The sequence below is a fragment of the Psittacula echo genome (assembly GCF_963264785.1).
Source record: "Psittacula echo genome assembly, chromosome: 1".
Lineage (NCBI taxonomy): Eukaryota > Metazoa > Chordata > Aves > Psittaciformes > Psittacidae > Psittacula > Psittacula echo.
The window spans coordinates 65,379,550-65,407,214 of record NC_137735.1 but is presented as its reverse complement, the minus strand read 5'-3'; the positions used below and the strand labels follow the sequence as shown (position 1 = coordinate 65,407,214).

General features: G+C 36.4%; 1 protein-coding gene across 1 annotated transcript; it reads left to right on the top strand.

Moving 5' to 3' along the window:
- EDNRA (endothelin receptor type A) lies at positions 1–27,665 on the top strand (the record flags this gene model as incomplete). The annotated part of the gene is made up of 7 exons (XM_080631094.1): positions 1–402; positions 12,963–13,090; positions 19,517–19,715; positions 23,355–23,507; positions 25,586–25,719; positions 26,121–26,229; positions 27,525–27,665. 7 exons carry the CDS (start codon positions 1–3, stop codon positions 27,663–27,665), a joined length of 1,266 nt encoding a protein of 421 aa, XP_080487220.1.

Here is a 27,665-nt window from a genome sequence, read left to right as displayed (position 1 = left end):
ATGGAAACCTTGTGTTTAAGAGTTTCTTTGCTGCTGCTCGTTCCAGGATTTGTCCTCGGTGACAGCTCTGACAGATATACTGCCAATCGGAGTGACTTGGGACACCACCTTTCCACTTTCTCAGGCATTGAATCCAGCATACTCCTCACCACCAGACAGCCCCTGGTGTCCAACCAAACTGTCAAATGCTCCCAGCAGACAAAGATTGCTGAAACTTTTAAATACATAAACACGGTGGTATCTTGTGCTATTTTCATCGTTGGAATGGTTGGGAATGCAACTCTGCTGAGGATCATTTACCAGAACAAGTGTATGAGGAATGGCCCGAATGCACTGATAGCCAGTCTGGCTCTAGGAGACCTTATCTATATTGTCATTGATATTCCTATCATTGTGTACAAGGTAGGATACAACATCAGTACGTTCTGATTGCGGGTTTTCTTACAAGCACACTGTCCTCCGTGGTTACTTCTTTGTCTAAGTAGTGCTCTTTTGTCAATGAATAGTCCACTTAAGGAAAAATACAGCTCCTTTCTGTTTTGCAACAAAAACCTTGCTCTCAAGTCTCACCTTCCTTTTAAAGATAATGAGGCTCTTAGCTCTTAACCAAAGTTTGGCCTTGGGCATTTCACGGGAACTCTTCCTTTATTATAGCTACCATAGCTAGCAAAGGAATTTATGGGGGAAGACTTTTTATAAACTGTTCTCCTCCTTGATGGACATACAGCATTGGACTAGTTGCTATTTTTGGAATATCCTATCCTTACTTTATGTTTTTACAGAAAATATTGTCTGTAATCTGCAGGCTTCATATTACAACTTTGCAGACAGAGATTATGTCAGTTCAGCATTAAGGTTTTAATTTGATATTTATTACTAGCAGATTCTCAAAATTACTCAGGAGTTAGCAAAATCAATTATATCACAGAATATTTTTGAAATATTAAATTTCATCTGACTTTGTCAAAGTATAAAAAGGATCCTCAGAAATTCTTTAATCTGGTGTAAAGTTACCCTGTCCTGGTTTTGTTATTTTCCATTTTAATTAGACAAAGCCATAAAGCATTTCTGATGCAATATATGTTCACTTGCATGATTCCAGGACAGGCTTGAATGAACAGAACTGAGTCTTTTTTTAATATATCTCACTGATGTTAACTTAACTTAGAAAGAAATTTGTGTGCTTCTATCTCTGACTGTGGATTGTATAGAGGTGCATAGCTGATGGGATATTATAATTTTTCTCTGTCTTCTCCCTAAATCTTAAGGTGTTTCTGTTAGTAAAGAAAACACTAAGTAATATAACGAAAAAGAACCATTCCTCACAATTTTGGCCCTCAAAGATTCTAGAGGCTTAACTTTTACTTCTGTGTGTTTTAAACAAAATATTTTAATGCATAACTTTATCATAACTGCTGTTCTGTGGCTTCAAAATGGATTTAAAAAGTAAAGAAATTGTGATCTGAAAAATACTTATTTTGTATCTGTATGACTATTAGGATCATAGCTATTGATCCGCATTATAATACAGATATTGATAGGGCAAGATTATAAAAATTTGAATTCATGAATGGATTAAAAATACGTACATGTGCATACATTAAATTTGTACAGAGGCATGTGATCTGTTGTAAAATGCAGTATCTAGTTCTGATCTTCTAGTATAAATTACAGATAAGTATTTTAACTTCATCTGGTTATAATATATGAATTTGAAACTAGGACAAAGACTGTTAATAATAATGCATGTGATTTAATAGAAATTCTAGTTTCTACTTTTCAATATTCCACCTGGAAAATCAGTCTGTTGATAAGATAGCAGGTATCTGTGGAGTATTTTGGATTAACAAATTGAGAAATATTAGCCTCTGATGTGAGATTCACCCGTGTTCCATAGCTGTGTGGATGCTTAATGTGGCCTGAGATTAGGGTTCTGCATGTCTTCATTACTCTTGGCAAACTGGACTTGTAGTTCCACTGCATCTTCCATCATGCATTACAGTTTCCTCCCCTGTAAATGACGTCTTTATGGATAACTGCTAAGGCAGTGTTCTTAATTCTTGTAGTATTTCTGATAAGAAACTTTAAGGAAAAATGGCATGTGCTTTTTTCAGAGCTGAGTTTGGGAATGAAGAGGTATTTTTATTACACAGTTTTTCCTAGACTTTCAGAAGCTCGGCTGCTTCTTCAGAAAGAGGAATGGAAATCTGGAATTAATTTTGCTTTTCGGAATTGTCTTTTGACGGTCTTCTGAAAATTCTTTAGAAGTTTAGTTAAAAGTAGCAATGTTTTTTACATTCCTTTTATTACTTTGCAGTACATTTTTTCCATTAATGTCAATTCCCACACATAAGAAGATAGAATTAAAATCATATTTACAACCATAATTCTATCTTTGGTAATTTTTTGAGTGATTTAACCTCCAATATAAATTACTTCAAAGTTATCATATAGAGCTGTCCTGTTGTATAAGGTTAGCTGCTCATGTTCTGATACAGGGAACTCTAGTACTTCTGATAAGAAATTCTATTATTATTGATAGTCCATTTTTCATATAAACTATTCGGTAATGTGTCTGCTCACTTTCGGAGTTGATTTTAAAGTTCACTAAATGGCATTCTGGTTTGTATCACTAGGGATCCAAAAATCTGTGGCACCATTTAGCTTCTCTTGTTGAGTGACATTAGGAAGGGTGGCCACTGGAAATATCACAGTTTGAAAGTGGAAGTGATAGTCCTCTAAGGAAAGAAATTAAAGTGATTTTATTTTTGTTTAAAAGCTTAAATTTTATGTTATTTTATACAGTTAGTTCTGAACTTTAAAGATTCTTCTAGCTTTAGAGTCAGCCTCATATGGAATTATGTATTAGTATTCTATATAAACAAATGGAGTGAAACACTGAATAGCTTATAGATCAGACCTTCATTTCAGTCAGCTCTGAAATCAGAATTAAAGAATTGGTTAAAATAACCAATGGTACTGTATTAAGATGGCCACATTGTTTTAGAACAAAACGTGTAATACTATATAATTATAATCCTATATGAGAAATAGGTGTAATCGCTTTCCTGAAATATAAGGAAAAAGACATAAAAGACAAGTAGGTAATGTTACTGATATTCAGATGCATTTTACAAATCCTTAGAAAGAAGCAGCTATAAGGTTATAGCAATTGAAAATGTAAGGTCCCAGGAGAATTGAGCCCATCACTCTGTACACAATTTACACAGTTAAGAAGGATGTGATGCTGGGAAGAAAAAAAAAAAAAAAATTTATGTAACTTATGTCTGCTGAAAATATGGTTGAAGGTGTTTGACATTTTTATTCTTTCTTCATGGTACAGTAGGCTCAAAAATACCCCCCTTACTTCCTCCAATTACTGTAATTATATAGTGGATTCCCCTTAGCAATTTGTTAAATGGATTGAGGTGTGAGTAATATTGTAATATTCACTAGCCTCCTTTGAAGATATTCTAGATGTAAGAAAGCCCCATAACACTTAATTACTGCTACTATATCCACATGTAGTATCAAATCAATATAAAAAATTATTACAAATTGGATTTTATAGAAAGGGTGCCAGTTATTAATCCACCCTTAATAAACAGAAGTAAGACAATTTCATTTTCAGTCTCATGTTTATTGCACTGGACCAAAACAGTTTCCTCTTTACTCAAAACACATCCATCTCAGACATTCAGAATGTCAAAGCTTTAAGCCTTCAAATCAGCAAGAATGACTTCTTTGCACTGAAAAGAATGGGAAATAAAACTTCCATGGTTTATGCTGCTATACAGGTAGGGTTAGGGCACTGAAGAAAGACAGGTTTCATACCTCCTTCTCTAGTATCAGATGGTGTAACGTGTAGCTGAAAGCTGCTGCATCACCTGCATTACCCATCACTGCCACATGTATTTGTGGATAATAAGCAAAGTTTGGATGCAATGCACAAAACATCTTCAGAGGACTGCTTTATATAAAGAAACTGGGCAGTTTTCTAAGGTTATACAGCAGCAGAATATCCACAGCACCTCTATTGCCTTAGCAGCACTAAAGCTCTGGAAAGCCCTTAGGGCTGCTGCTGTCACTTTCTAAAGTTTAGCAAAGCAGTAACAACAGATGCTCTCTACAGAAAAAGCTGTCCATAGCTCTTTTCTGAGCTCACAGAGCCAGAAACATGCTAAGCCAAGGCTCCCATCATTGGAATGTCAAAATTTGGTTTTAATTATGCTATTGGGAAGTCCTGAGCTTCAGGTTTTATGCAATTTAGAGAAAAATGTTTGAATGAGGTCTATTAAAAACTGACTTACATAGGATTGGCAGATTATATTGCCTTGCATCTTAATATGTTTAAGTCCTTAAACATTTAGTTTGTAAAGAAGTAGATGAAGCAAATTAGTCTGCTTTTCCACCTATTTCTTTAAATGTAAATAATAACACCTTCCTAATTATTTTACTGGTGTGTAGTGAAAGACATCTAACCAGAAAAAAAAGTGGTTAATCTTGAACAGCTCCAACAGCTAAAGAAGATAATGTTTTATTTAGTAAACTAAGCCTTTTTGTTAATAAATTGATACTCATGTTTAGTTGCAACAGCATCTAAATCTGAGTAGTCCACTTAGAGTATTATGAGTCTAAATATAAAAGGTAGCTGGTAGTAAGCAAACATTTTCAGCCATTTTGTCTTCCGTAAAGGAAGACTTAGCAGAGGCATTTCTAGTCATAGATGTTTTTCAACATCACAGCTCATGTATAAGTGTTAGATTAATCATTTTTTTTAAATCACAAATTCTGTGGCATATCTCATTACCTTTACTGACAGGATTTAATATTATACATAAGCAGGGATGATAATTAAACACATTGGGACTTATCCTGTAGGCTAATAGAGCAAGTGACATCCATAGGAGTTACAGTTTTGTGCCAAAGGAGTATGAAACCAAGCCCACATACGATTAAGTGTACTTGGAAAAGAAACCCTGCTTTACAAAAAAAATCTGTCATATGTGCAGCGTATAGTTCTCAACAAAGTACCAGGAAATTCTGAGGCTATCAGCTTAAGAACTGCATTCCGGCTTTCACTGAATTCTTTCCAGTGGTTCCAAGAAGCAATGCAGTGATAGCCCAGTGTGATGCAGAAATCCATGTAACTTGCTCAGAATATGCCTTTACTTGGGTGTATGTCTCCATATAGTGATCAGACATGAAATAAATCTAGAGGTAGCATAAGAATTGATTGCTGAGTCTTGAAGACAGCAGTTACACAAAATGGAACAGAGAAGTCCATCAGGAATATGTTCTCTCCTTTGCAGAATAGAGCTTCCTAGCAGAAAGTGTTTAATGTACATACCAAGGTAGCAGTTAAGGAAGAGGTTTTATATTCTTGGTCCTAGTTCAAGATCCAGTCTGTTTTTAACTAATGGCAGTACTTTGGGTGGGTGGAATCTATGTTCCTTTCAATGAACAGGCAGCTTCTCCCTCATCTTCAATTTAATGTCTCATGCCTGCCTTGCTGGTTCTGTGTATCTGTAATACTGTACAGTATTTAGAGACTCTGTGTTTAACAGAATATTTTAGTATATTCACTCTCTTTATTTTTCAGTCAGCTAAACTCTACAGATAACAAGGGATTGTTTTGATTGGAAATATACAGGGTTTATGGTTCTGCAGTAATTTGTTACCAATCCTGTCACTCTCTTTAGCAACACAAAAAAGACAACACAGCTGGAAGAATAACAAAAGCAATATTTTGCCCTGGGATTGAAAAAATTCCTTTCAACAAATCACCATGCACATAAGCACACCTTGCAGTTCATTTTCCTGAAGAACAGCAGCACAGCTTGAGAAACGGTCTTACCTGAAAGGATGGCAAGTTAGCCAATACCATGGAACAAAAAAAAAGAGAAACTAATCCTACTTTGTAAACAGCAAAAATACCAAAGGGGGGATGTCTAGAGTTGTTAGGAATGCTTTACTACTAAGTAGACTTTTGTAATAAATATAAATGTTTTCACAAAAACGTAAAACTTAGGATTTGGTTTTTTACCAGTTAGTTGAGACAGAATGCTCTGCTTCAAAAACAGGGCATTTGTTCTCTTACTTTTCGGGATCTTTTGAAAAATAACTATTTTCTCTTGTGTGAGGACTATATGTTCCCTTCCATAGCTGCCTAAGCAGGGGAAAAAGACTGCAGGCATTCCATGAAATGGCATGAAAACCTCTGCTACCTCCACCTTTACTCAGCTGGGCAAGATGAGCAAATTAGCAGAAAATGCTGTGGTAGTGCAATTCAGAGGAAAAAATGTCTTTGATGGTTCTCATGCATCCCCACATAACCTTTATTCCTTACAGAAAAAAAACCCCACCAAAGTCAGTCTTTTATCCACCCAAAGTGGAAAAAAGGACAGTTCTTGGTTGTAGAAAAATTAGGAATGTATTTCCTGCAAAGAACAGTTGAAGAGAAGCAGCGTGCCTTCCCTACTGTGGCAGTCTTGTGAATCTAAGTATAAGGAAAAAGACAAGTGATACCAAAGTTAGCAGAAGCTCTAACTATCATATCATGATGATATACTTAATATTGGTCCTGTGGCCTGCAGTATAAAGGTTAGCCTTGGTCTTCATTTTCTTCTTCTCACCATCCTTCCCAAAGCTGAGGCTTTTCACTTCCAGCAGTGAGAAGGGAAGGAATACCCTGAGACAGCCTGTGTTCTCTCCTCTTCATGTTTACAGCTTTCCCTCTTTCCAGAAAAGTCATGGAGCACAGCTGAGTTACATATGTGGGATGTGCAACAGTTCCAAGCAAGACGGGGATGAGGATTGTCCTGTAATGCAATTCTCTCTTGGATATTTGGGTTGCAGGAAGAAGAGAAAGGCTTCAAAACATTCTTGTCTTATGAAGTTCCATGGAGACAGAAGGGTCCCAGCTGAGTCACTGAATCGAAAAACAAGAAGGACACTCAATCCACTCATCTTCCTAACTAAGCAATCTTACAGATCAGAGACAGGAAGAACACCTCAGTTAGAACCATCATCTTTTGTCACTTAATGCAGTCAGCTCAGTGGTATAGACCTTGGACGCTTCTGTGCTCATTCAGATTTCACCTGGATTCCAACCAAAACACCATATTTGGCCCACGCCTTGTAGCAGACAAGAGCATACATAACTGTGGAACACAATTTAAGACAGCTTTACCAAGACAGCTCAATGTCTTCTAGAGGAAGCTAGCCTTAAAAAAAAAAAGCCAAAAAAACCCACCCTAACAAAATGTGCTGATCTGACAAAATCAGAGGAATTTCTTTTGTTTTTCATTCTGGGCTATGTTGCAAGAAAAGAAAATCAGCCTGGAATACACTGGTGTTGTAACTTCTACTCCACAGTTAGGAGCTGCTGGTCAGTTATACAACTAGACATTATCTGTACAAACAGAAATCTGCTGGTTTGGTCCCTTTCTCCATTATTGCACAAGTGTAACAGAAGTTATGGAATAAAGAAGGTATTTCTATTTGCCCTGCTGAAGACAAAGCAGAAACTGACTGCCAGACTTGTGCCAGTATTGTTCCATCGATATCACTGAACTTTTAAAATGCAATGAAACTCAGGAAAGTATCCTACATGGGGGTAGCATGAGGGCAAGCACTATCTGTACAAAACACAATTCAGTTTCTGGGAAGTAGATATAGGAAGAGAAGGGCTCTAGAGCACTAGGATACGACCAGAGCAGGAAAGGGCAGGTATGACTTTTGCTTTCATCCTCAATTCCATGTGGCAGAGAGAGAAGACCTCCTGACATGTAGTTGTTGAAATAAAGTGGCTTTTCTAGAGCAGGTCAGAGCCGGTTCATAACCAGCACCTAACCCAGTCCATCTATTTTGAGCTGAACTCCAGGGTCATCATCTGCCTATAAACACACAGTATCAGCCTAGTACTAGATAAACACTGTGGATGCACATAAGCATGTACTGGTTGGTGGATACTCACGGTTGGATTGTAACATTCTCTCTTTTAGGCTATATATAAATTGCTTGGGATGCACAGAGGGACTTAATGTTTTGTACATCGGCTAGCATACTAATGGGGGTTAAAAAATAGCAACAGCAGTAGAATAAAATCAACGGAATGACATTTAAAAATCATTGCAAAGGAATGTTCTCAGTGCTGCTGTCTTGTTTGCTTCAAGCTGCAACGTCAGGGCAAAGAGCCCATATAAAGCAGCAGAGAAGAGGGGATGCTCAAGGAAGCTGTGGCTGTCTGGTCACTTTGCTGAGGTTTTTTTAAGACCAACAGCAGAACCTTGAAATCTTGTTTTCTGATTTCATTGTAAAAATACACTGTTGACTACACTCTTTCCTCACTCAGGAATTGCACCACAGCTGAGCTGTATGAAATACTCTCAAATTGCAAACTGCACAAGGAGAAAAATGCATTTCTTTTGCCACATGTCTTATTTCGAAACCTCAAAGATTTTGTGAGTGGGTTTGCAAAAGCACAACTGTGATCCAGTTGGGGTAATGAGCCTGATTCTGCCTATCCTTGTGCCTTGAGAGAAAATGTAATCTGCTAAAATATTATACTCATTTTGTTTGAATATTAAAACATGCAAAAGCACTGGAAGAGCAGAGCCAGTAGTCCCAGTTCTTACATTGTGTCTAAGTAACTCAGGACTAATTAAATTAAATTCCTGGGCCCATTTTTTAAATACAAAATAAATGTGTTAATTCCCTCTGAAGTTTCTGTACTAAAAAAATTGCCAACTAAAAATATCTACTGAAGAAAAAACTGGCACCTGATCCAAGGGGAAGTAATGAGTGCATAACTGATGTGGAATGATAATGGAGTATACCCATGGAAATGATTGCAAAGTTAATCTTAGAAATCAAATAACTTAATTACGATCCCAGTAATTTTTATTAAAATCAACTTGAAAAGAATGTCTAATGATTTGGTACTGATGTTACTTCAATTAGTGGAAAAGTGTAAGAAACAAAAGGAATAAAATACTTTTAATCTTAAAAAAGGAAAACTTCCTGGGGTTTGGGGAAGAGGTATACATGCTGGAACCATGATAAAGCTTTCATGTGAGGAGTAATGAGTTAGTGAACCTTTTTCAAGTACAACACTTTTGTTTTTGAAGATAATATATGCCTTTTAGTAACAGAGTTTCACTGTCACTACAAAGTGTGTGTTCATTTCTATTGCTGGGTGTACGCTACAGCCACAGTCATTGCACATAAGTGAACAGGTGGCTGTCTTTCTGTTGCCTTTTCAAGTGTGATCTATGATGATAAATCACTTTTGGGATGCTGGTTGGCACAAGCGTTGACCAAGTTTTGCTAAGGCCTCTTTTCCCTGGCAATGCCATTTATAATGCAGCCTTCATTAGTGGTGCCTGAAAACTATTCTGAGTTTACCCAAGGCAGGAGTCTGGAGCTGAAATTCCATGTGACTACAACTGATTGCAGAATTACCATGGATTCAGATTGCCTCTTCTTCTTTCAAGGGTTTTTCTACACCCCTGACATAAACTAAAGTCTCATGCAAGAGCTCTAGGCAAAAAGCAAAAATATGCTGCCATGCAAGTATCTACCTAGAAACTAATTCTGCTGGGAACTTTCAGTGTATTTCATTCAGCCTATAAATACAGATAAAAATCAGAGGAACTAACCAACAGCTGGCAGGTATAATCTCATTACCTTTGTTACTGAAAGTACTGACAATAGTTAAATCACCAGTCCCAGTAATACACTCATTCTCCAGCCTTCTGGCACAGGGGAGATCTGGTTTCACCAAATATGATTGTCCTAAACTGGAATACCATTGCAAAGGTGATCACATTTTTTTCTGCTGTCGTATTGGTGGTAAATAAGATACTCAGCTCTCCTTGAAGAAGGCACGAGTTCTCAGTATGCCAGAAAACACACAGCAACATACAGTAACAGAACAAGAGCAAATGAAAACCACATTTATGTGATATTCTAACACTATCAAGAAATAGGAGACAAACTTTTATTGATCCCATAGTTTATGTTGAGAAATCTCATTTTAATATTCAGCTGAAGAGAAAAAGTAATCCAGTAAAAACATATAATGACTAACATAATGCCTTTTCTCTTTATCAACTCACAACATTAACACCCCCTTGGCTGAAAGCTATGAATTGCTAAAATGTGTCTTGAAATGCAAGTAACCAAATGACAATACGAATATGGGCTCAGAGAGACATAGGCAACATGTGGCACATATAGCTGCTTCCAGCATTTTTGAGGTATTATTTTTGGGGAAAAAAAGCACATAATTTAGTGTTGTGATGAATGACTACGAAAAAGAGGGGAGGTGAAAAAGCCAGATCAGGACTGACTATGAAGAGAAGATGAATCCCTATGAATCTGGCATTCAGTAATAAACATCCTGTACTCTACAGCGAAGTGCTCTGAAAATATTACATGTGAAAAAACAGAAAGATAACTCCTACATTAACTGAGATAAATACAGAAGTGAACTCCCCATAGTTAACATCTATATTGTTAAAGGTAGTGTGTATTAGTGTGTTTCAATTTAACAGTAATTTAAATAGGACATATTTACTTTGAATACTGCAATTCTGAGCTACAACCAAAATGTGTTTTTCTAATTCTGCAGCAGAATCCACCCACTCTTACTAGATGAGTGTGTTCCACAGCCCAAGATTCTATTAACAAAATTCTCTGGTCCTTGTAGCTGCAAAGATAACTTTCAAAATGTGAACTCACTATAGGCAAAGAATTCTGCCCAAGTATGAAATGGCCTGGCAGAACTGATCTGCAAGAAACTGAACTCTGAAAACAACAATTCAAAATTCTATTTATTTAATCATATTCCAAACAATATAACCCTTGTTCAGTTTTAACTGTAAGAGTGTTAAAAATACGTGATTCAAATGTTGCGTTTATCCTCGAAAGAGCACAACTAATTCTTGCATGCAGAATGCAGTGACTTCTGTCCTTACACATTTGTGCAGATGAAAGTATGATTCCTTGTTCTCTCTTTTCCATTTTGTGCTCTTGTCCAGAGACAGCCAGACTGTGGCACATCACACACACTGTATCCATTGGAAATGCTTGTTGTGCCACCAGTTTACCTCCATTTCATGCACCTGAAAATAAAACTGTTGTGAAGTTTAAATCTATTTTAGTTGCATAAAACAGTTCCAGGCCTGCATCCAACTATCTTCAAAAATTCACCAAAATAAGGTTTTAGAAGCTTTTGGAAGTTTAGGTTTGGCTTATAATAGTTACTCCATAGTGTATAATTTGCTATCTTTCTCTGAAGCAAATAAAAACATTCCCAAATCTAAACTGTACCATCAAAATATTCTGTGTTCTAGCTTTTGTTCAGTAAGGTTTAATGTAAATCTTAATGACTGCACATTAGTAATAATTAGTTAATTATTTACAAGGGCATGTAGAGATAGGACAAGGGGTAATGGCTTTAAACTGAAAGAGGGTGGATTTACATTAGATAATTGGAAGAAGTTCTTCCCTGTGAGGATGGTGAGGCCCTGGCACAGGTTGCCCAGAGAAGCTGTGACTGCCCCATCCCTGGCAGTGTTCAAGGCTGGGTTGGACAGGGCTTTGAGCAACCTGGTTGAGTGGAAGGTGTCCCTGCCTATGTCAGGGGATTGGAGCTAGATGAGCTTTAAGGTCCCTTCCAACCCAAACCATTCTGTGATTCTATGAATTATCCAAATTTCCAGACATTTTTCTAAATAATCCAGATTAAATATCCACAATTATTTTTACTGCCCTTAAAAATATGGCAAAACATCCAGTAGGATGTTGAGAGTTACATATCTGTCTGAAGAACTTGATATTTTAATTTCAGATCTAATGCTTTAAATTACACAATTGCTTTAACAGAAGTTGATAAGAGCAGAAGAACTGCTGGCATATATTACACAAAGAATTTATCTCTTATTCAGTATCCTACACCTTACAAAGGCTCAGTAGCAGAGACTTGGGAAGATTAAAAAAGCAATAGTGCAAGAGTGACTCTTCCCTCTTCTTCTGCAAAAGCATTAATGGTGACTGTAAGATCCTTTTCTTGAGTGAATTCAGATAAGTTAGAGCTCAGTATTTTGTATGGTCTTAATTTTTCACTTATTTACTTTCACTGAATGTAATCTATAAAAGGAGATCTTCTGTGACTGCAGTCAGTTGTAGATTTTACTATCCTGAATAATTTGGTATCCTGTATTTTGAATGTATACTTGCTCAAAGCTTTAACAGTTACAGATGCAAAGACTACTGTTTCTGTGCTAATCATTCACAACTATTCACATGAATCAATGCATTCGTATTTGTTATATAAATGCCTCCCTGGATATGCTAACCTAAACCCAGTCACTCATGTCTTTCCTAAATGGATGCTTTTCTATTGCCTTGTAGTACAGGCCAGATGTATGTGTGATGCTAGTCCTTTAAAACATAATATGGAACAAATTATGTATGTGCAATATTTTCTCCACACACTCAAGGATTTGGCAGTGAATACTGTCGTGAGTTACATAGTGGTACATTTACAATGACAATCTACTTGCGTGCAGCATGAGAATTTAGCTCTGAGGTATTTCATTATAAACTGTGAGTTATGCTTCTACTGCTTGGTTCTGGGCTATGGTAATTGCAACCGTTTATGACAGGCTTCAGTCATTCTATTATTCTGTACTGGTGACTGAAGCACAATAATAAAATTTTTTTAACAATGCAAGTTATGACTAGAACAGTACAAAGTCAACACTTAAGTTTAAACTTCCGCCCTCTTGTGCTTCTACAGTAGCAATTTCTTCTCAGATTCACAGTACTAAGGATATGCTTGAGGTATGGCAAATTCAAGGTTACAATGGCTGTGGCTAAGAAAAGAAATAATTGCAGTTGTTACATACTTGATAAGTTACAAATATTCTGATCATTTTGTATCTTCTCTTTAGCTCCTTGCTCAGAAATGGCCTTTTGGAGATTCTGAATTTGGACAGTTTCTTTGCAAATTCCTGCCCTTTATACAGAAGGCATCGGTGGGAATCACAGTGCTTAACCTCTGTGCCCTTAGCGTGGACAGGTACAGTATGATTTACCCTTTTGACGGACACTGTTCTTGCCCTTGCAGTTTTCCTAGAACTGGGAGCACTAGATATGGTCTTCTTAGCAGGCAGACAGTACAGACGTAACTTACATTCTGTTTTTTGATATCCTGGCTATAACAAAGCACCACATCTGCGGCTCAAAGTATAAATGAAGCCATTGAACTAATTATCTTTACATTTTTTTAAAAGTATTTAAAAGCTCTAATAAAGCATTATTTCAATTTCCCTTATTAGACAAAAAAATTATTGGGATTTGACACAGTATTCAGACTTTTTTCTTTCATATGACCTCATGTTTGTTCTGTATTTGAATGGGATCATAACCTTTAGTCTTAAAAATACCTTTTTCAACTCACTGCCTGTGGATCATAAATACAGTGTTTATTTTGATAACTTCTATAACTAATTGAGTGTTATTGAAAAACATGTTGGAAACTTGCTTTGATAGTTTGAAAATTAATTCCTCTGCTAAAAGTGCTCAGGAAGATTCATAAACTCTTTGAGAGAGCAATAACTAAGATACTTTTGAACATTATTCTTTTATTCTTTCTTTCTTCATACTTATAAAGCAATAGCAGATGAAGACTTCACTTCTGTAAAAGCTATTATTATTGTTCTTGAATTTACTTGATCATATGCTAGTCCAAAATATCAGTAACTCTGATACAGAAAAATATTGATAAATAAAATGCATTACATATATTAGTACAGTGATGCAACAGTAAAAGAAACTTTAAAATTAATCTTTGTTTGGTTTTACATAATAAGTTGATGTACAACATTTGCAACAGATGAGTAATTTAGCATCATCCATACATAAGATACAGTTCCCTATTGCATTAGTACTCATCAGCTGAAGCCAAAAACAAAAAATAGAACACAGAAAAGCATTCTACTTACAGTTTGGAGTCTGAGAACTATAAAAAGAATCCTATCTCTCAAACAATATTTGCCTGTCATAAAATACAATCCCATGGACTGCTCTAAGGAATAAATCATAGATCAAGCACATGAAACAGTGAGTTTGTTAGGTCAGTTCTGACAAATGCAGTCTCACTAGATTTATTCCTACTGTTACATGCCTTTTCAAAAATTGGAAGTAACTCAGCTGAAGCTACCTCTTTATATATGCATATGTATTTTTTTACAAGCACTGATTTGTTAATCCTAACAGTAATCAATCAAAAGTTTTTGCCATTTGAATAAAGTCTTGTATGGGATCAGACTCAGACTATTTAATTTCCTCCTTCAGTTTAACACCCTTTGCCAAAGACATATGCTTTATTATCTGGTACTACTCTAGTAAATATTAGTGTTAGAAAACAGGCATATACAGCCAGATTCTAATACTGACTAACATTAAGTGAACCTAGGTTAAATCACTATGAAATCATGATCTAAGAGCACCTTCAACAAGTTAGGTCGTGCCCTGGGAGTGGCATGGTCGTATTAATACAAAATTCCACATCAGCTAATGTTTGCTTTTTAGTATCGAAAATTAGTAAATATGGAATTGTGTGCTGTTGCAGCTGGACTGTTTCTGGTCTAGAGATGAGTAATTTTTTTCTTCAAAAAGCTCCTGAAAACTCATTGAGAATCTCATTATAATAATGTTACATATTTATATAGATTTCTTTACATATTTTATAAATTATAATAATTTATAATCTCATTTATAGTAATTTTGGGTGTCTATAATGGAATTGCATTCTACAAGGTAGAAGATAAGAATAAATTGGTATAATGAATTCAAAGCTCCATAACTGTTGACTCTGTCCATCTTTCAGACTACAGCTTTAATTAAGAACAGGACTAATTTTTTTCCTACAAGGACTGTTCTCTTTGCAAATTATGTCCTGTTGTGAAACTTAACTCATTACTACTGCTGCAGGCACAAAGTGACTTGCACTGACAGAGTATTAAGGTTTAACCATGCATGGCCAAGCGGAAAAATGCTCACTCACAAGTGGAGAGGGTCTTAAGAGGCTGAAACAAAACACCAAAGCAGCCAATCACCCTTCAGAGAACCTCACATTTGTTTCAGATGCCTCCCAGGCATTTTTAAACTCTAGGTCATGATGGTGACGATAGTCTAACTCTTTCTAAACAGTGTTTGACTGTGACTAAGAGGAAGGATATTTCTCTTCCTGAGCTTTTACACTTACATCTCAAGCATAATGATTTTTATGAAGAAATGGTTTTAAGAAGATTGAAGAGATGGATCTAATTTAATATGTTTACATCCTCTTCTTGCTTCCTCTGCACACCAAATTGCATAGAACAGTAATCTCAGGGTAGGTACTTTTCATCTGGCCCAACTTCCAGTAAGTGTACTAGATAGTCAAGGTTTTACCACTAAAACAATGCTCTAAGAGCTTTACTGAATTAAGAGCTTTGCAATCAACACACTGCTGGCTATATCTAAACTGAAGAAAACCTCTAATCTCTCACAACAAAGAGGAATAGATTAGTATCAGCAACAGTAGTGTCATTTAAGAACTGTTCTGACCCTAATCTTGACAACTGCTTCTTATGTCCTTGATTACGTCTCTTGTCTTTTCTATATTGCTTTTCCCTCTTACAAAGTGCCAATGATACTTGCAGAACAGACATATGTTATACTACTGATCCATTCAAACAACTAATTTTCTGATGCAGTCAAAAGGAATAGGGAAACAAAAGCACCTACTCTTACAGACAGCAGGCATGGAGGACTGACAGTCCACAGACAAGCTGTAGCCCATAATTTAATTTTCGTACACTGTCTGATTTCACTTCATAAGGTCCAAAATAAATTTTCTTTTTTAATTCTGATTAGATACCACTATGATAAAACTCACCCTAACTCTTCCAAAACCTAATTTGGGCCACAGCAAAAACCACAACCATTGTGCACTAATGCTGCAAGTCTAACTAGAATTTTAGAATTACTCTTTACCAAAGAATAATGAAATCATGGAGAAGGTATAGAAAAGCATCAGAAATGATTCAGTGGCCTTGCATATCTCAATTTGTTGCTTATCAAATGATACTCAAAAAGCTAATTAAATATAATATCCAAGTACTGAAATACAGATGGTGCAACAGATATCCATGGGGTCTTTAGCTTAGCAAAGAAAGATATAATAAGAACACATAGAAGGAGGTTTCAGCCAGAGAAATTTGAAATGAAAGTAAGGTACACGTTTTTAACAATGAGAGTGATTAGCTATAAAAAGAAACCACCAGGGAAGTGTGAGGGTGTCCTGCTCTCAGATCCAGCGAGGATGTCCTTCTGAAAGAAATGCTTTAAGCAAGTTATAAATAGATAAAGAGTACAAAATATTTAATTGTATGTACGTGTACTTCATGATGAAATGATCCCCTGTTCTTACATACATTACATCTCTAAATATAAGTGGAATGAGGGTCTGCAGAGTCTATGAAAAGCACGTTGGAATACACAGCTAAGAACAGAAGAGGGAGAAGAAGAAAACAAGAGAGAGTAACTGAAAGGCACGATATAATAAAATTGACAGCACATGCATCAACAGTAGAAAGTGAAAAGGGGATAGAGAATAGAATCATAGAATGGTTTGGGTTCGAAGTGACCTTAAAGATCATCTACTTCCAACCCCCTGTCGTGGGCAGCGACACCTTCCACTGACGAGGTTGCTCAAAGCAACCCATCCAACCTGGTCACACCATTAAATGGAGAAAAGGAAACGACCTGGAAAAGAACAGAACATTCTAACCAAGGTTGGAGACAAAAGGGAAACAAAGAGAAAAAAGTAAGACAAAACACACACACATAGGTTTTAGATTGGGAAATCAAATGTAATGCGTGATGCTTGTATTTTATGTCAGTTCCCTGGCAAACATCCTGTATTTTCTAAGTATGAGGGAAATAAACCCTGCAGCATTTTCCCACTCTTAATTATGGGAGGTTTGTGGCTAGACAAAGATCCTATATTTTACATAACACAAAACACCCACTTGAAAAATTATACTACCACTGTTTTTCAAATCACTCTTAGAGCGGTGGGTAAAGAGACTAAGTAATTGTAGGTTAATATGCAATCATCAAATTTTGCTCTAATTACTGAGCTTCTTATGCGTTAGCTGAAACCATTCATAAAATTCTTCAGCCAATAATTTCTTATCTGATAGTTACTTGAATTGTGAGCTGAAAAAAAGGCTAATAAAATACATACAGGACCCAAATCCTTACTGCTGTGCATACTGATCTTTTCATGTGCAAACCAGCTGTAACCCAGAACAGGTACAAAAATGCAAGAAAGGAGAGAAATGGATTCACAATTTACAAGCCATTTGTTGTCAGTTACACAGTTACACAGGTAACACAACACAATCTACATTTTTTAATTGAAAATATAATATTACAAGTACAAGTATTATACAGGCTCCTATTTGCTAAGAACATCATTCAGTCAAGGATGAGATTGTACCCTGTGCCTTGTGCAGCTGATGGAACTGATTGTAAAATTGCCAGTCAGTAGAAAGAAAACTTCAAATTGATTGTTAAATTTACAAAGTTTATAAATATTTGTATGAAAGGTTATGTTTCTATGAATATTGCATCTAGCTATTAAAGCCAAAATTTGATATTTGGTAAAATGAAGTATGTGAGGATTATAAATTATTGAAAATTAAATTTGAGTTTTAATATTTATAAATATGTGTGAGAAGATATGATGCTGAACATTACTTTCTCAATTATCTCAGTACAGTTTATTTGTTTCGATGCTATCAGAATTCCAGTCCTGTAGACCTCTTCCCCATGAGTGAACCATTGTCTCCCTCCTTTTGATACTCTTTGAAGATAAGGATGCTTTTAGAGGATTATTTTATTTTTAATCTGGAGGTCCAAAATGTAGTTTGCTTTAGTATGTTCAAAATCTTCATACATACATACAGTACAGTGATGTACTGAGAACATGTCCATAGTACACCTGTGACATGGATCCTTACAATCTATAATCTGCCTCAGTGACTTCTTATTCTGACATGTTTTAAAGCAGACAAACAACCTTTCTCAATTTTTTTATTTGATGAATGGATGTCATGATATATCCATGTAGCACTGTAATTCCAAATGGGAAGGTGCTATCATCTGGGGGAAGTAAAATAATCATTTTAGAAACTGATTCATCACCAATGACAGAAAGTTCTCCAGCATGCATGTGAGATTATTACAAGGTCAAAAATATTTGTCCTTTCCATCATTTTTAGATAGCAGTGTCTTTGCTAAGACACTGTTGGAAATGCTAAGCAACTCGATTACTGGAGTTATTGCTAGAAAGAGTTAAGCCTGCTACTGAAAATGTTATTTATGGACAGGTTTGTACTCTGTGTTGTATACCAATCAGTCTTCTCCAAACAATTTTTGAACCTTTTGACAAGAGTTGACAAAGAGGTTGAGATCTCAAAGCTAATAAATTTCTACAAGTTCCATGAAAACAGCAGACAAGTAGTTCTTGTTCCCTGAAACGGGGAAAGGCCGCAGCCTGGTAACGAGAATACTCCAGCACTGAAGGGACAGAGAAGATAAACAGAGGAAGAAGAAGAGAGAGAAATGTATGGGCTGTATTTGAAACTTCTTTAAGTGTTCCCACCTTTTATCAAGATTACAGTTATGAGATGCATACATATAGGAAAGCAGGTTTAAATAATTCTACTTTTTCACAGAGAAATTTGCTATCTAAGGGATAAAGTAGTGGGAAAATATGTTGAGTTTGCCATGTACAGAATTCTTAACCATTCACTTGAGTTTCTTATCACAAAGGTGATGCAGAGGCTGAGACAGCTGTCAGAAATTCCTAACTAGCACTCAGTTGTAGTCTAATGGAAATACAGAATGTGCTGCATAAAACCAAGGTTTTTAACATTGAAGTGTAAATAGAACAAATGCGTTTTCATTTCATGAAGAGTATTTTCACAGTATTCATTGCACGGAAGCTGACAACTTCATTCTAGATAGCATTGCTGTTACAGCTGAGGTAGCTGAAGGAGATAGCTGGTTTGTATATATTAGAATGGGTTACGTGCCTCGAAGCTTGTTTTCTTTTATTACGTCAGTTGATCTAGTAAAAGATATAATCTGTCTTCACAAACCTTGCCTATTTTAATTAGAAATCATTAGTGTAGTCCACATAGAAGAATTCCATGGAATCCTGTGCAGAACAGTTGCAGCTCTCTCTCTGCCATCCACCCCTTTGATGTGCTCTGCTGTGTCCTAGGTGGCTTTATAGCTGGCAGAGCCCCTGGAAAAGCCAGAAAAAACAAGCAATACAAGTCTAAGATGTCAGCTTTAGGATTTTACTTAACATATAAAATTAAACCAAGATCTTTGAATTTAAAGAAGAAACTGAAGGTTGGAAATTTATGCCTGTGTCTTTCAGGTATAGAGCAGTTGCGTCCTGGAGCCGTGTTCAGGGAATTGGAATCCCTATGATCACTGCTATTGAAATTTTCTCCATTTGGCTTCTGTCCTTTATACTGGCTATACCAGAAGCAATTGGTTTTGCTGTGGTACCTTTCAGATACAAGGATGAAGGTTATGTTACCTGCATGCTCAACCCTACAAATAGTTTTATGTTGGTAAGTAACATTCATTCTTATTGTTTTGGAATCCAGAGTGTATAGGTTAGATATTGGATTATAATATACTTTGTTCATCCATTAAAGTACAAAATGTATTCTAATGTATATTGGTGCAAAGAGGGTCCTTCAATTACAGTGACCTGATTTTCAGCTAGAGATACTAAATAGGACTTCACAACATTTTCATTTCCTCACTACTGAGGATTCTTAATACAGAATTTTGCAATTCAGGCCTGCTTAAAGTATAGTCAAGAGATGTACCATGGTAGCCAGAGCCTTGGAAAGTATTGTTTCCAGGTAAAACATCTTGCAGCTTGTAAATGTCAAACCCCATGTTTTACCATGATTAGTCACCCTTTTGCATGCAGTAGCCAGCTCTTTTGGCAGACAAAGAAAAGGGTGGGGCCATCCTCTAGCATAACTCTTCCTATTCTATACGCACTTACAAAATCAAGCACAGAATAATCCCTTTATTTACAAAAAATTACAACTACAAATCGGTTAGACTCACATCTCCAACCTAGGTAGCTTGGGCACCGTTACCTGCCATCTAGACAGAGCAACTCAAGAGCAAGAGAAATACCTGAGAAACACCAGGCTTCTTTGGCACATTTTATAGCCTTCATAGTGCTACTGCAGTTTACCAGTTGCCAATACCCACATTAGCTTGTTCAAAGGAAGTTAAGTGAGTAGTCACTACAGAATTAATATATCTTTACTGCATAGGGGGATAGTGATTTTCCTCCTGACCTTACACTGAGAAAACAGGAAAGTGATATCTTAGTTTTTCCTTTGTGAAGCCAAAGAAGAGCCAGCCACCTTTCACCCAGTAATAAAGTAACATTCTGTTTCGTCTCAGAGAAGGCAGAGAGTGCAAGTTCTTTAGTCTTGAGGGAAACTCCCTTTTTTTTTTTTTGAATGCCTAGCACTTCTCCTTTTACTGGATCAGAACATGGCCTGGGCTAGGGCAGGGAAGGATAGGGCAAAATGGAAGCAGAAATTTAGAAAGTAAAAAGTATGGATGGTGTTTTTCAGAGGAACATCTCAAACTTTGGTAGGGTTACACAGGCTGCAGGGATGGCAAAAACAGCAAGAGAAAATTGCAAGAGAAAACAAAAAGAATTCCCTAATGGAAATAATTAATGCAGATGGAGATAGAGTGGGGTTGCCCAGAACTTCCTCCATCTTTGTTTCTAAACTCTTCAGACTATATGACTGTAGATACTTTAGTTCCAAGAATATGATTTATCAAACGCATACTGCGTCAAATTTCCTTTTTGTAATGCTGTTTTTCTCTACAAATGTGCCTGGACAATCTTCACTTCTTCTCTCTCTAATAAAAAGTAATTTTCTCTTCTCTCTTCTCCAAAACTCTACAGTTCAGGTCTTCCATAGGCATACTAACTCTAATTATTGTTCTGTTCTTAATGTGGTAAGTAGAATAGCTTGTTTTGCTCTATTAGCAAGAATTAGTATCTTACTTTCTCAGTATAATTCAAAAGCTCCAAATCTCCCCATACCAGTTTGCTTTTCAAGGAAACAAACCAGCATTTATGTCCAAGCTGAGAGTAAATGTTGGATGGGTCGGTAAAAACAGTGTAGTGTTTCAAGGCATTGCAAGCAAGTGCAATCGGAACATTAAAATAGAAATACTACTTTAACCTTAACTATAGTATTTGCTACCACAAACACCACAATAAACAATTGCTAAACTTTGAGAAAGATTTATTATTAACTTCTTTTTGTTTAATAGGAGCTTTATTCATGTTTAGAGCTATCCTTGAAAGACTTAAAAGATTCATGCTAGACCATGATTCCCAAGAGGCTGAGTGCACTAGGAAACTTGTTTAAAATGCACATTTCCTGTAGAAAATCAGTTCCATGTGGGCTTTCAAGACAAACAAAAGAATGTCTACTTCTCTTAAATCAACCCAATTTCATGCTTTGATGTAAGCTTTGTGAAATTCAGATTCCACAATTAATCATTTACAGACATTTTCATGTAGGTTTTATACACAGTATGCATTTTGTTGTGCTGCCCAACCAACATGATTCTAGGCTGACTTGGAGGAATCTGCCATGGAAAAAGATAATTGTCTCCATGTATTTGTAATCCTTTTCTCTGCAGAAGGAGTTGTAATTAGATTTCCCCTCAGTACAAACTCTTCAAATATGAGGCATATTGTTTTCTGGTTTTCTCCTGGCAGAATCACTGTTCCCACTGGGGAAAATTCTGCCCCCAAGGAGAGTGCAACTATGCAGCAAACTAGCCCCTCCTCACACAAGGATGAGGCTAATGAGAAGGAGGAAACAAGCTAATCAAGACAATTCAGAATGTCCTGTGAGGTGGGGTTTTGGACTAGATACCAGCAGTATACCCTAAATTAGCAAGCTCTGTAAGCAGCTAACTTTGTTGGGGCAGAGGGAGAAAAATCAAAAGCCCTCCCTTTTTCTTCGTAAGTCAACTTTCTAGTGTAACTACAGCAGATTTAAAAATTAGCATTATTAAATATTAGCCTGTTAATTGTACCCACTGTTTTAATCTTTCAGAGTACCATTCAGCTTTAAATGTAAACCAGGTATCAAAAGCTTGGCTTTTACAAACAATATTCATATAATCCTCAGCTACTAGCATTTTGACATTTGGTGTGGGAACAGTGATGTACAAGAGCACATTCGCTAGGAAAAAACAAGCTAGGGGAAAGATTATGAGAAAGAAGGTTCCCTTTTATACACATTCATCTCAGTGACTAATAACATTGAGACAGGATTTAAAATGTCGTATTTCAGTGCACACTCTGACCAAGCATAGAAGTTAAAACCCAAGATACAATATTTTCTCAAGTCTGAAAATATAATCATTTACAGGAAAGAGTAATTTTTAATGTTTCATTAAATGTAGTATTTCCTATAATACACAAATATACTAACTTGAACCACATCTTAAATCACAGCTAACACTTCAAATTACACAGCAAAGTACTGCTACTTTAACAAGTCCCCTGATGTCCTGTCACAAAAGACAAATGGTATGCATGGCAGGCAAAGGGTTAAAAGTAACTGTACTACTAGAAGCCACCCATCTTAAGCTTTGCATATATCAGACACCACTTTGAAGTGGCTCCTGTCTGCTCAGTACATAAGCAAACCAACTACCAATCTTTTCACTGATAACAAAAGGTGATTAAACCTACAAGACATTTTGAATTTCCCTTTTTTGGAATCAGGACAGAAGCCATAGAGGTAAATGGCATTTCCATTTACCAAGACAGGCTTTTAGTAAGATTTGTTATCTCAAACTGACACTTTATGTTTTAGCATGTCTTTTTCACGAAACTGGATTCATGAAACTGGAGTGTAAATGTTCAGAAAACATAAACAAAATTAATTCCAACACATTACAGATTGCAACAAAGGTTGCAAGGCAGGCTATCTGTGAGGTAAAATAAATGTTTACACTGCCACAATTCCCACTTGTTGTTAGTTCAAAAGAGATTGACGGTAAGAAATGTTACATAATTTGTGTTGTTTACCAATAGACCAGCGTACCCACTGTCACTCCTTCCAAGACCTTCCTGTGGTACTTTCCCTTGAATCATAAGAAAATATCTTCTCTTTTCTTTACCTTATTTACAGTTCTACAAAGATGCAAAGGATTGGTGGCTGTTTGGTTTCTATTTCTGCATGCCGCTGGCATGTACTGCCATCTTTTATACACTAATGACTTGTGAAATGTTAAACAGAAGAAACAGCAACTTGAGAATTGCTCTCAGTGAACACCTTAAGCAGGTAAATATCAGGGATGCAAATGTTTTAAAAACTGTTTTCTCTTTGGGTTAGCCTAGAAATGGTTCAAAGTGAATTTGAAGACAGTAAATTACAGAAAGTGAGGATGTAGGTTATTTCTGATGTTAAGGTATTTATTTAAATCCCAGAATACAAGACTAAATCACAGCATACGGGAAGTACCACAGACCACAGGCTTGGGAAACTAGCCAGTTTCTTTTCTTAAGAATGTATGACAGTTGTGCTGTCCTGCACTTTAACCTCAAATCACTACTGGCTAAATGCTTTGAAATTTAGCTACAAAGATTTGCCAAAAAAAGATGTTTCTTTTTATTCAAAAAGATACGATTCCATGGGTCCTCCCTACTTTTGCCACACTTCGATATGCAACTTTAGTTTCATATAAAAAGCAATTCCTGAATAACCTGGTTTAAAACAGAGTGGATTTTTTTTTCAGGGTTATTGCATTGTTGCAGTACCACTGCTGTAGCTGTTTGTACAGAGCAACAGGAGAATAGCACAAACAAATGATCCTAGAGTGAAGTCACTCACAGAACCATCAGCTCTCACTTTGCTGTTTTTGCAACGCTGTCTGATGTTTAATTCTGAACTGAAATTTTAAAAACAATCTGTAGCTTTTCCCCTGTGTTAATGTCAGCCCTTCAAATGCCACTCTTTATTTCACATTCCACATGTAGAATCCTGAAGCAGTTCCTTCAGTAGTGGAGTGAGGTTCCTCCACTGCTGGTTTATTCCAGATCAGGGAAGATAGGAAAATCCTCCCCTTATAGGGCCCCAAGGTCTCCACCACAGGCTGTCCAAGGGCCACACACAAGCTACTCCACCCATTAGAACTAGAATGGTATGTCCAGGGTGGGTGGGGGAATCCACCCTCCAGCTTTCCCATACTGACTTGCAGTGCCCATCAAGCTACTTAGACTGTATACCACATTTTACCAATGTTTGTCTTTTTAACTATCACCTTTTTTCCCTGTGTCCTTCCTTCCTTACGTACAGCCTTGTCCACATTAATGTCTAGTCACAATCCTTTTCATATTTTGGTAAAAATGGCTATTACAAGAAAAAAGAAACAAACAGTCATATTCAGTCCTAACACAGCTTACTGTAATCACCCATTTTTTAATGACAAAGTCTTGTGATGCTTATTATTGTTACATTACAGTGGCAGTTTCAGAAGTGGTATTCTTACTCCTTCATATGCTTCTCCTTATTGAATCCATGCCTACCGAACACCACTGGTATGCATTGTTAGAAATCCACCAAAACATCTGTAAATCTCTACAGCCATATAAAATACCCATTAAATTGAAATGATTTCCTGACTAAGTATTATGAGATTAAGTTGTAATACAGACATTTTTGAAATTTTGTTTGTAGAGGAACTATGTACTTAAGAACATCCAGATCACATAGCAAGGATTACATAGGAAAATTAACATATTGTGCAGTATCCCTTTATTTAACATGATGCATACTAAACGTTAAATAATACATTGGGGAGAATTTGACATCCTGACTAGGTATGTAGTTGAATGGAACTTTTATTGCCAATTGATATAGATGCCTTGAGTTTACAGATTGCCCCACAACAAGAATTAGGTGCAAGTGGTTAATCAAGCAGGTGTGATCTCAGTTTCCCTCATATATGAAAAAGTTTTCTTGCCGATTATGCATGTTTCTGAAGAAAGAAGTTTATCTGAGAGGTTGCCAGAAAACTAATCCAGTATAGAGGAATAAGAAAGGCTGGGAAAGTGATCAAGTTCAGGAAAGCCCAGCAGAGTATTTTCCTTGGCTAATATTGACAATGTCGTGGCAATGACCTGTGTGCTCCAGCTGCTCCAGTCTCAGTGGTGAGCAGTTCTATTGAGGATGATCAGAATTAAGAACATGACAAGCCTCAGAAAAAAAGCAGTTAAGGGACATCAGGTAGTCTGGAAACTGCACTTTGGGAATCTTTGCATGCTTTATTTAGATTACTTACTTTGCTGCCAACATCACTATACTACATTCACCTACCAATATGAATTAGGTACTCAGTCATAAATATCTTCTCTTTCTAGCGTCGAGAAGTTGCAAAAACCGTTTTCTGTTTAGTAGTGATTTTTGCTCTTTGCTGGTTCCCTCTCCACTTGAGCCGAATTTTGAAGAAAATGGTATACAATGAAAAAGACCCCGGCAGATGTGAACTGCTCAGGTACTTCATTTTCTATGCCAATCAATTGTTTATACTGAAAAAAATACAATGCTGCACACTTGGAGTTTATGTGAGAGATGTCATTGTGCGTGCAACTGGTGTTAGAAGAGCAAACACTTTATTCCTTTTCAGCTGCATCCAGTTTCAGGGGTTTCAGTTTTAATAGGGTAGCATAATTTCAATAAATGTTGTCTGTTACCATTGTAATCACCGTCCTCTGGTTTTTGTGAATTTCTGTGAGACAGGTTATTATAGACCTAGCATGGTACAAGATTAGATTGAGGGAGTTAGGTAAGAGAGAATTTGTTTCTCTGACAGAAGAGATTATAACCACAAAAAGCACAGGTGCTTCTACAGTATATGAACAGTTTAAATGTTTTGCTTTCTCTTTTGTTGCTCAGTTTCTTGCTGCCATTGGATTATATCAGCATCAACCTGGCAACTATGAACTCTTGCATAAACCCAATAGCTCTGTATTTTGTGAGCAAGAAGTTTAAAAACTGTTTCCAGGTAAGATATTCTTGATAATATTGTATGTCCAGTTAATGAACTGTATTAAATCACTAGTTATTATCTATTTTAGCCACTGGGAGAAGAGGCAAGCAAAGGAATGAAGGATTATAAATTGCCTAGTTTACCAACTAGCAGCTCACATAACACACATACCAAACTGAAAATGGAACTATCCGCTTTATCTGAAATGCTAATCCAGTAAATAAGTTTGACACAGTCCTCATATGTAAACATATAAACTGAGATAGATATGCTCTTGTAAGTACTATTTATCTGCATGTGACATGTTCATGAAATAGAATTTGGCTGATAACATGTTTCCCACTCAAGATGAAGACAGCACATACATAAGACACCATGCTGCTTGCAGTTAAATAATTTGAAACAACTAAAATTTTCAGACTTGAATACCGAAACAGGCACCTGAGTTGATTTTGGCAATTTAATAGGCATTATGGCTTTTTTCCCAGCTCCTACACATGAAAACAAATTTTAAGGCTAAAAGAATTTCCTTGTGTCAATGTGCCTCTGCAAGTCCCCATTCACCTAATAAAGACAATACAGAAATAAAGAAAATGAGAGTATATAGTGGTAAATAAAGAAGCAAAATGGAAAACAAAGACTGAAATAGCTTTATCTGCAAAGAAAACGAAAACACAACAGAACTGTACCACTAAACTGTTAGACTGCGAATAGGCAACTCAAGCTACTGAAAAAAATTTAATAAATTATTAGAATAGGGAATAACTGACTGTAGCCTGCTCTGACTTGCAAACTATTCTAAGAGAGCTTTTTCACATGATATATAAGAAGTTAGCTTTGCTTTTTACAGTCCCCTACTTCATTTGGGAGCTGTGGAGAGGATAATATACCTGAACTTGTCCTCAGGTGAAAGGGAGAAGTAACAGTGGATACTACCAGGCTGCTTCTCATATCATTAGTTCATTCTTCCCATTTGTCCTTCCAAATAAAATTACTATCCAGCAACTCTAATTAAAGAATTTTCGGTTATTATTTAATTCTTCCCAGCTTCTCATCATAGCTTACTCTTTCCCTTCTAGTATCAAGATCATTAATTCAGGCAATCTCTCCAGAGACCAGGCTTAATTTGCTGCATTTGTGATGTTTAATAACAAGAATTGTTTGCATCCTAGGATAAAAAATTTGCCTGAGTGCAGCTATCACTCCCTTCAGCTAGAATGGTCTGTTCACTTCTGAATTAAAAATGTGGCTGCCTGTCTGCACAGTTGATAGGTTTGTGTTAACCTTTTATTTCTTTTTTTCATTTCCAGTCATGTCTTTGCTGTTGCTGCTCCCAGTCTAAGAGTCTAGTGACTTCAGTGCCCATGAATGGAACAAGTATTCAGTGGAAAAATCAAGAACTAAACAATCACAATACAGATCGAAGCAGCCATAAAGATAGCATAAACTGA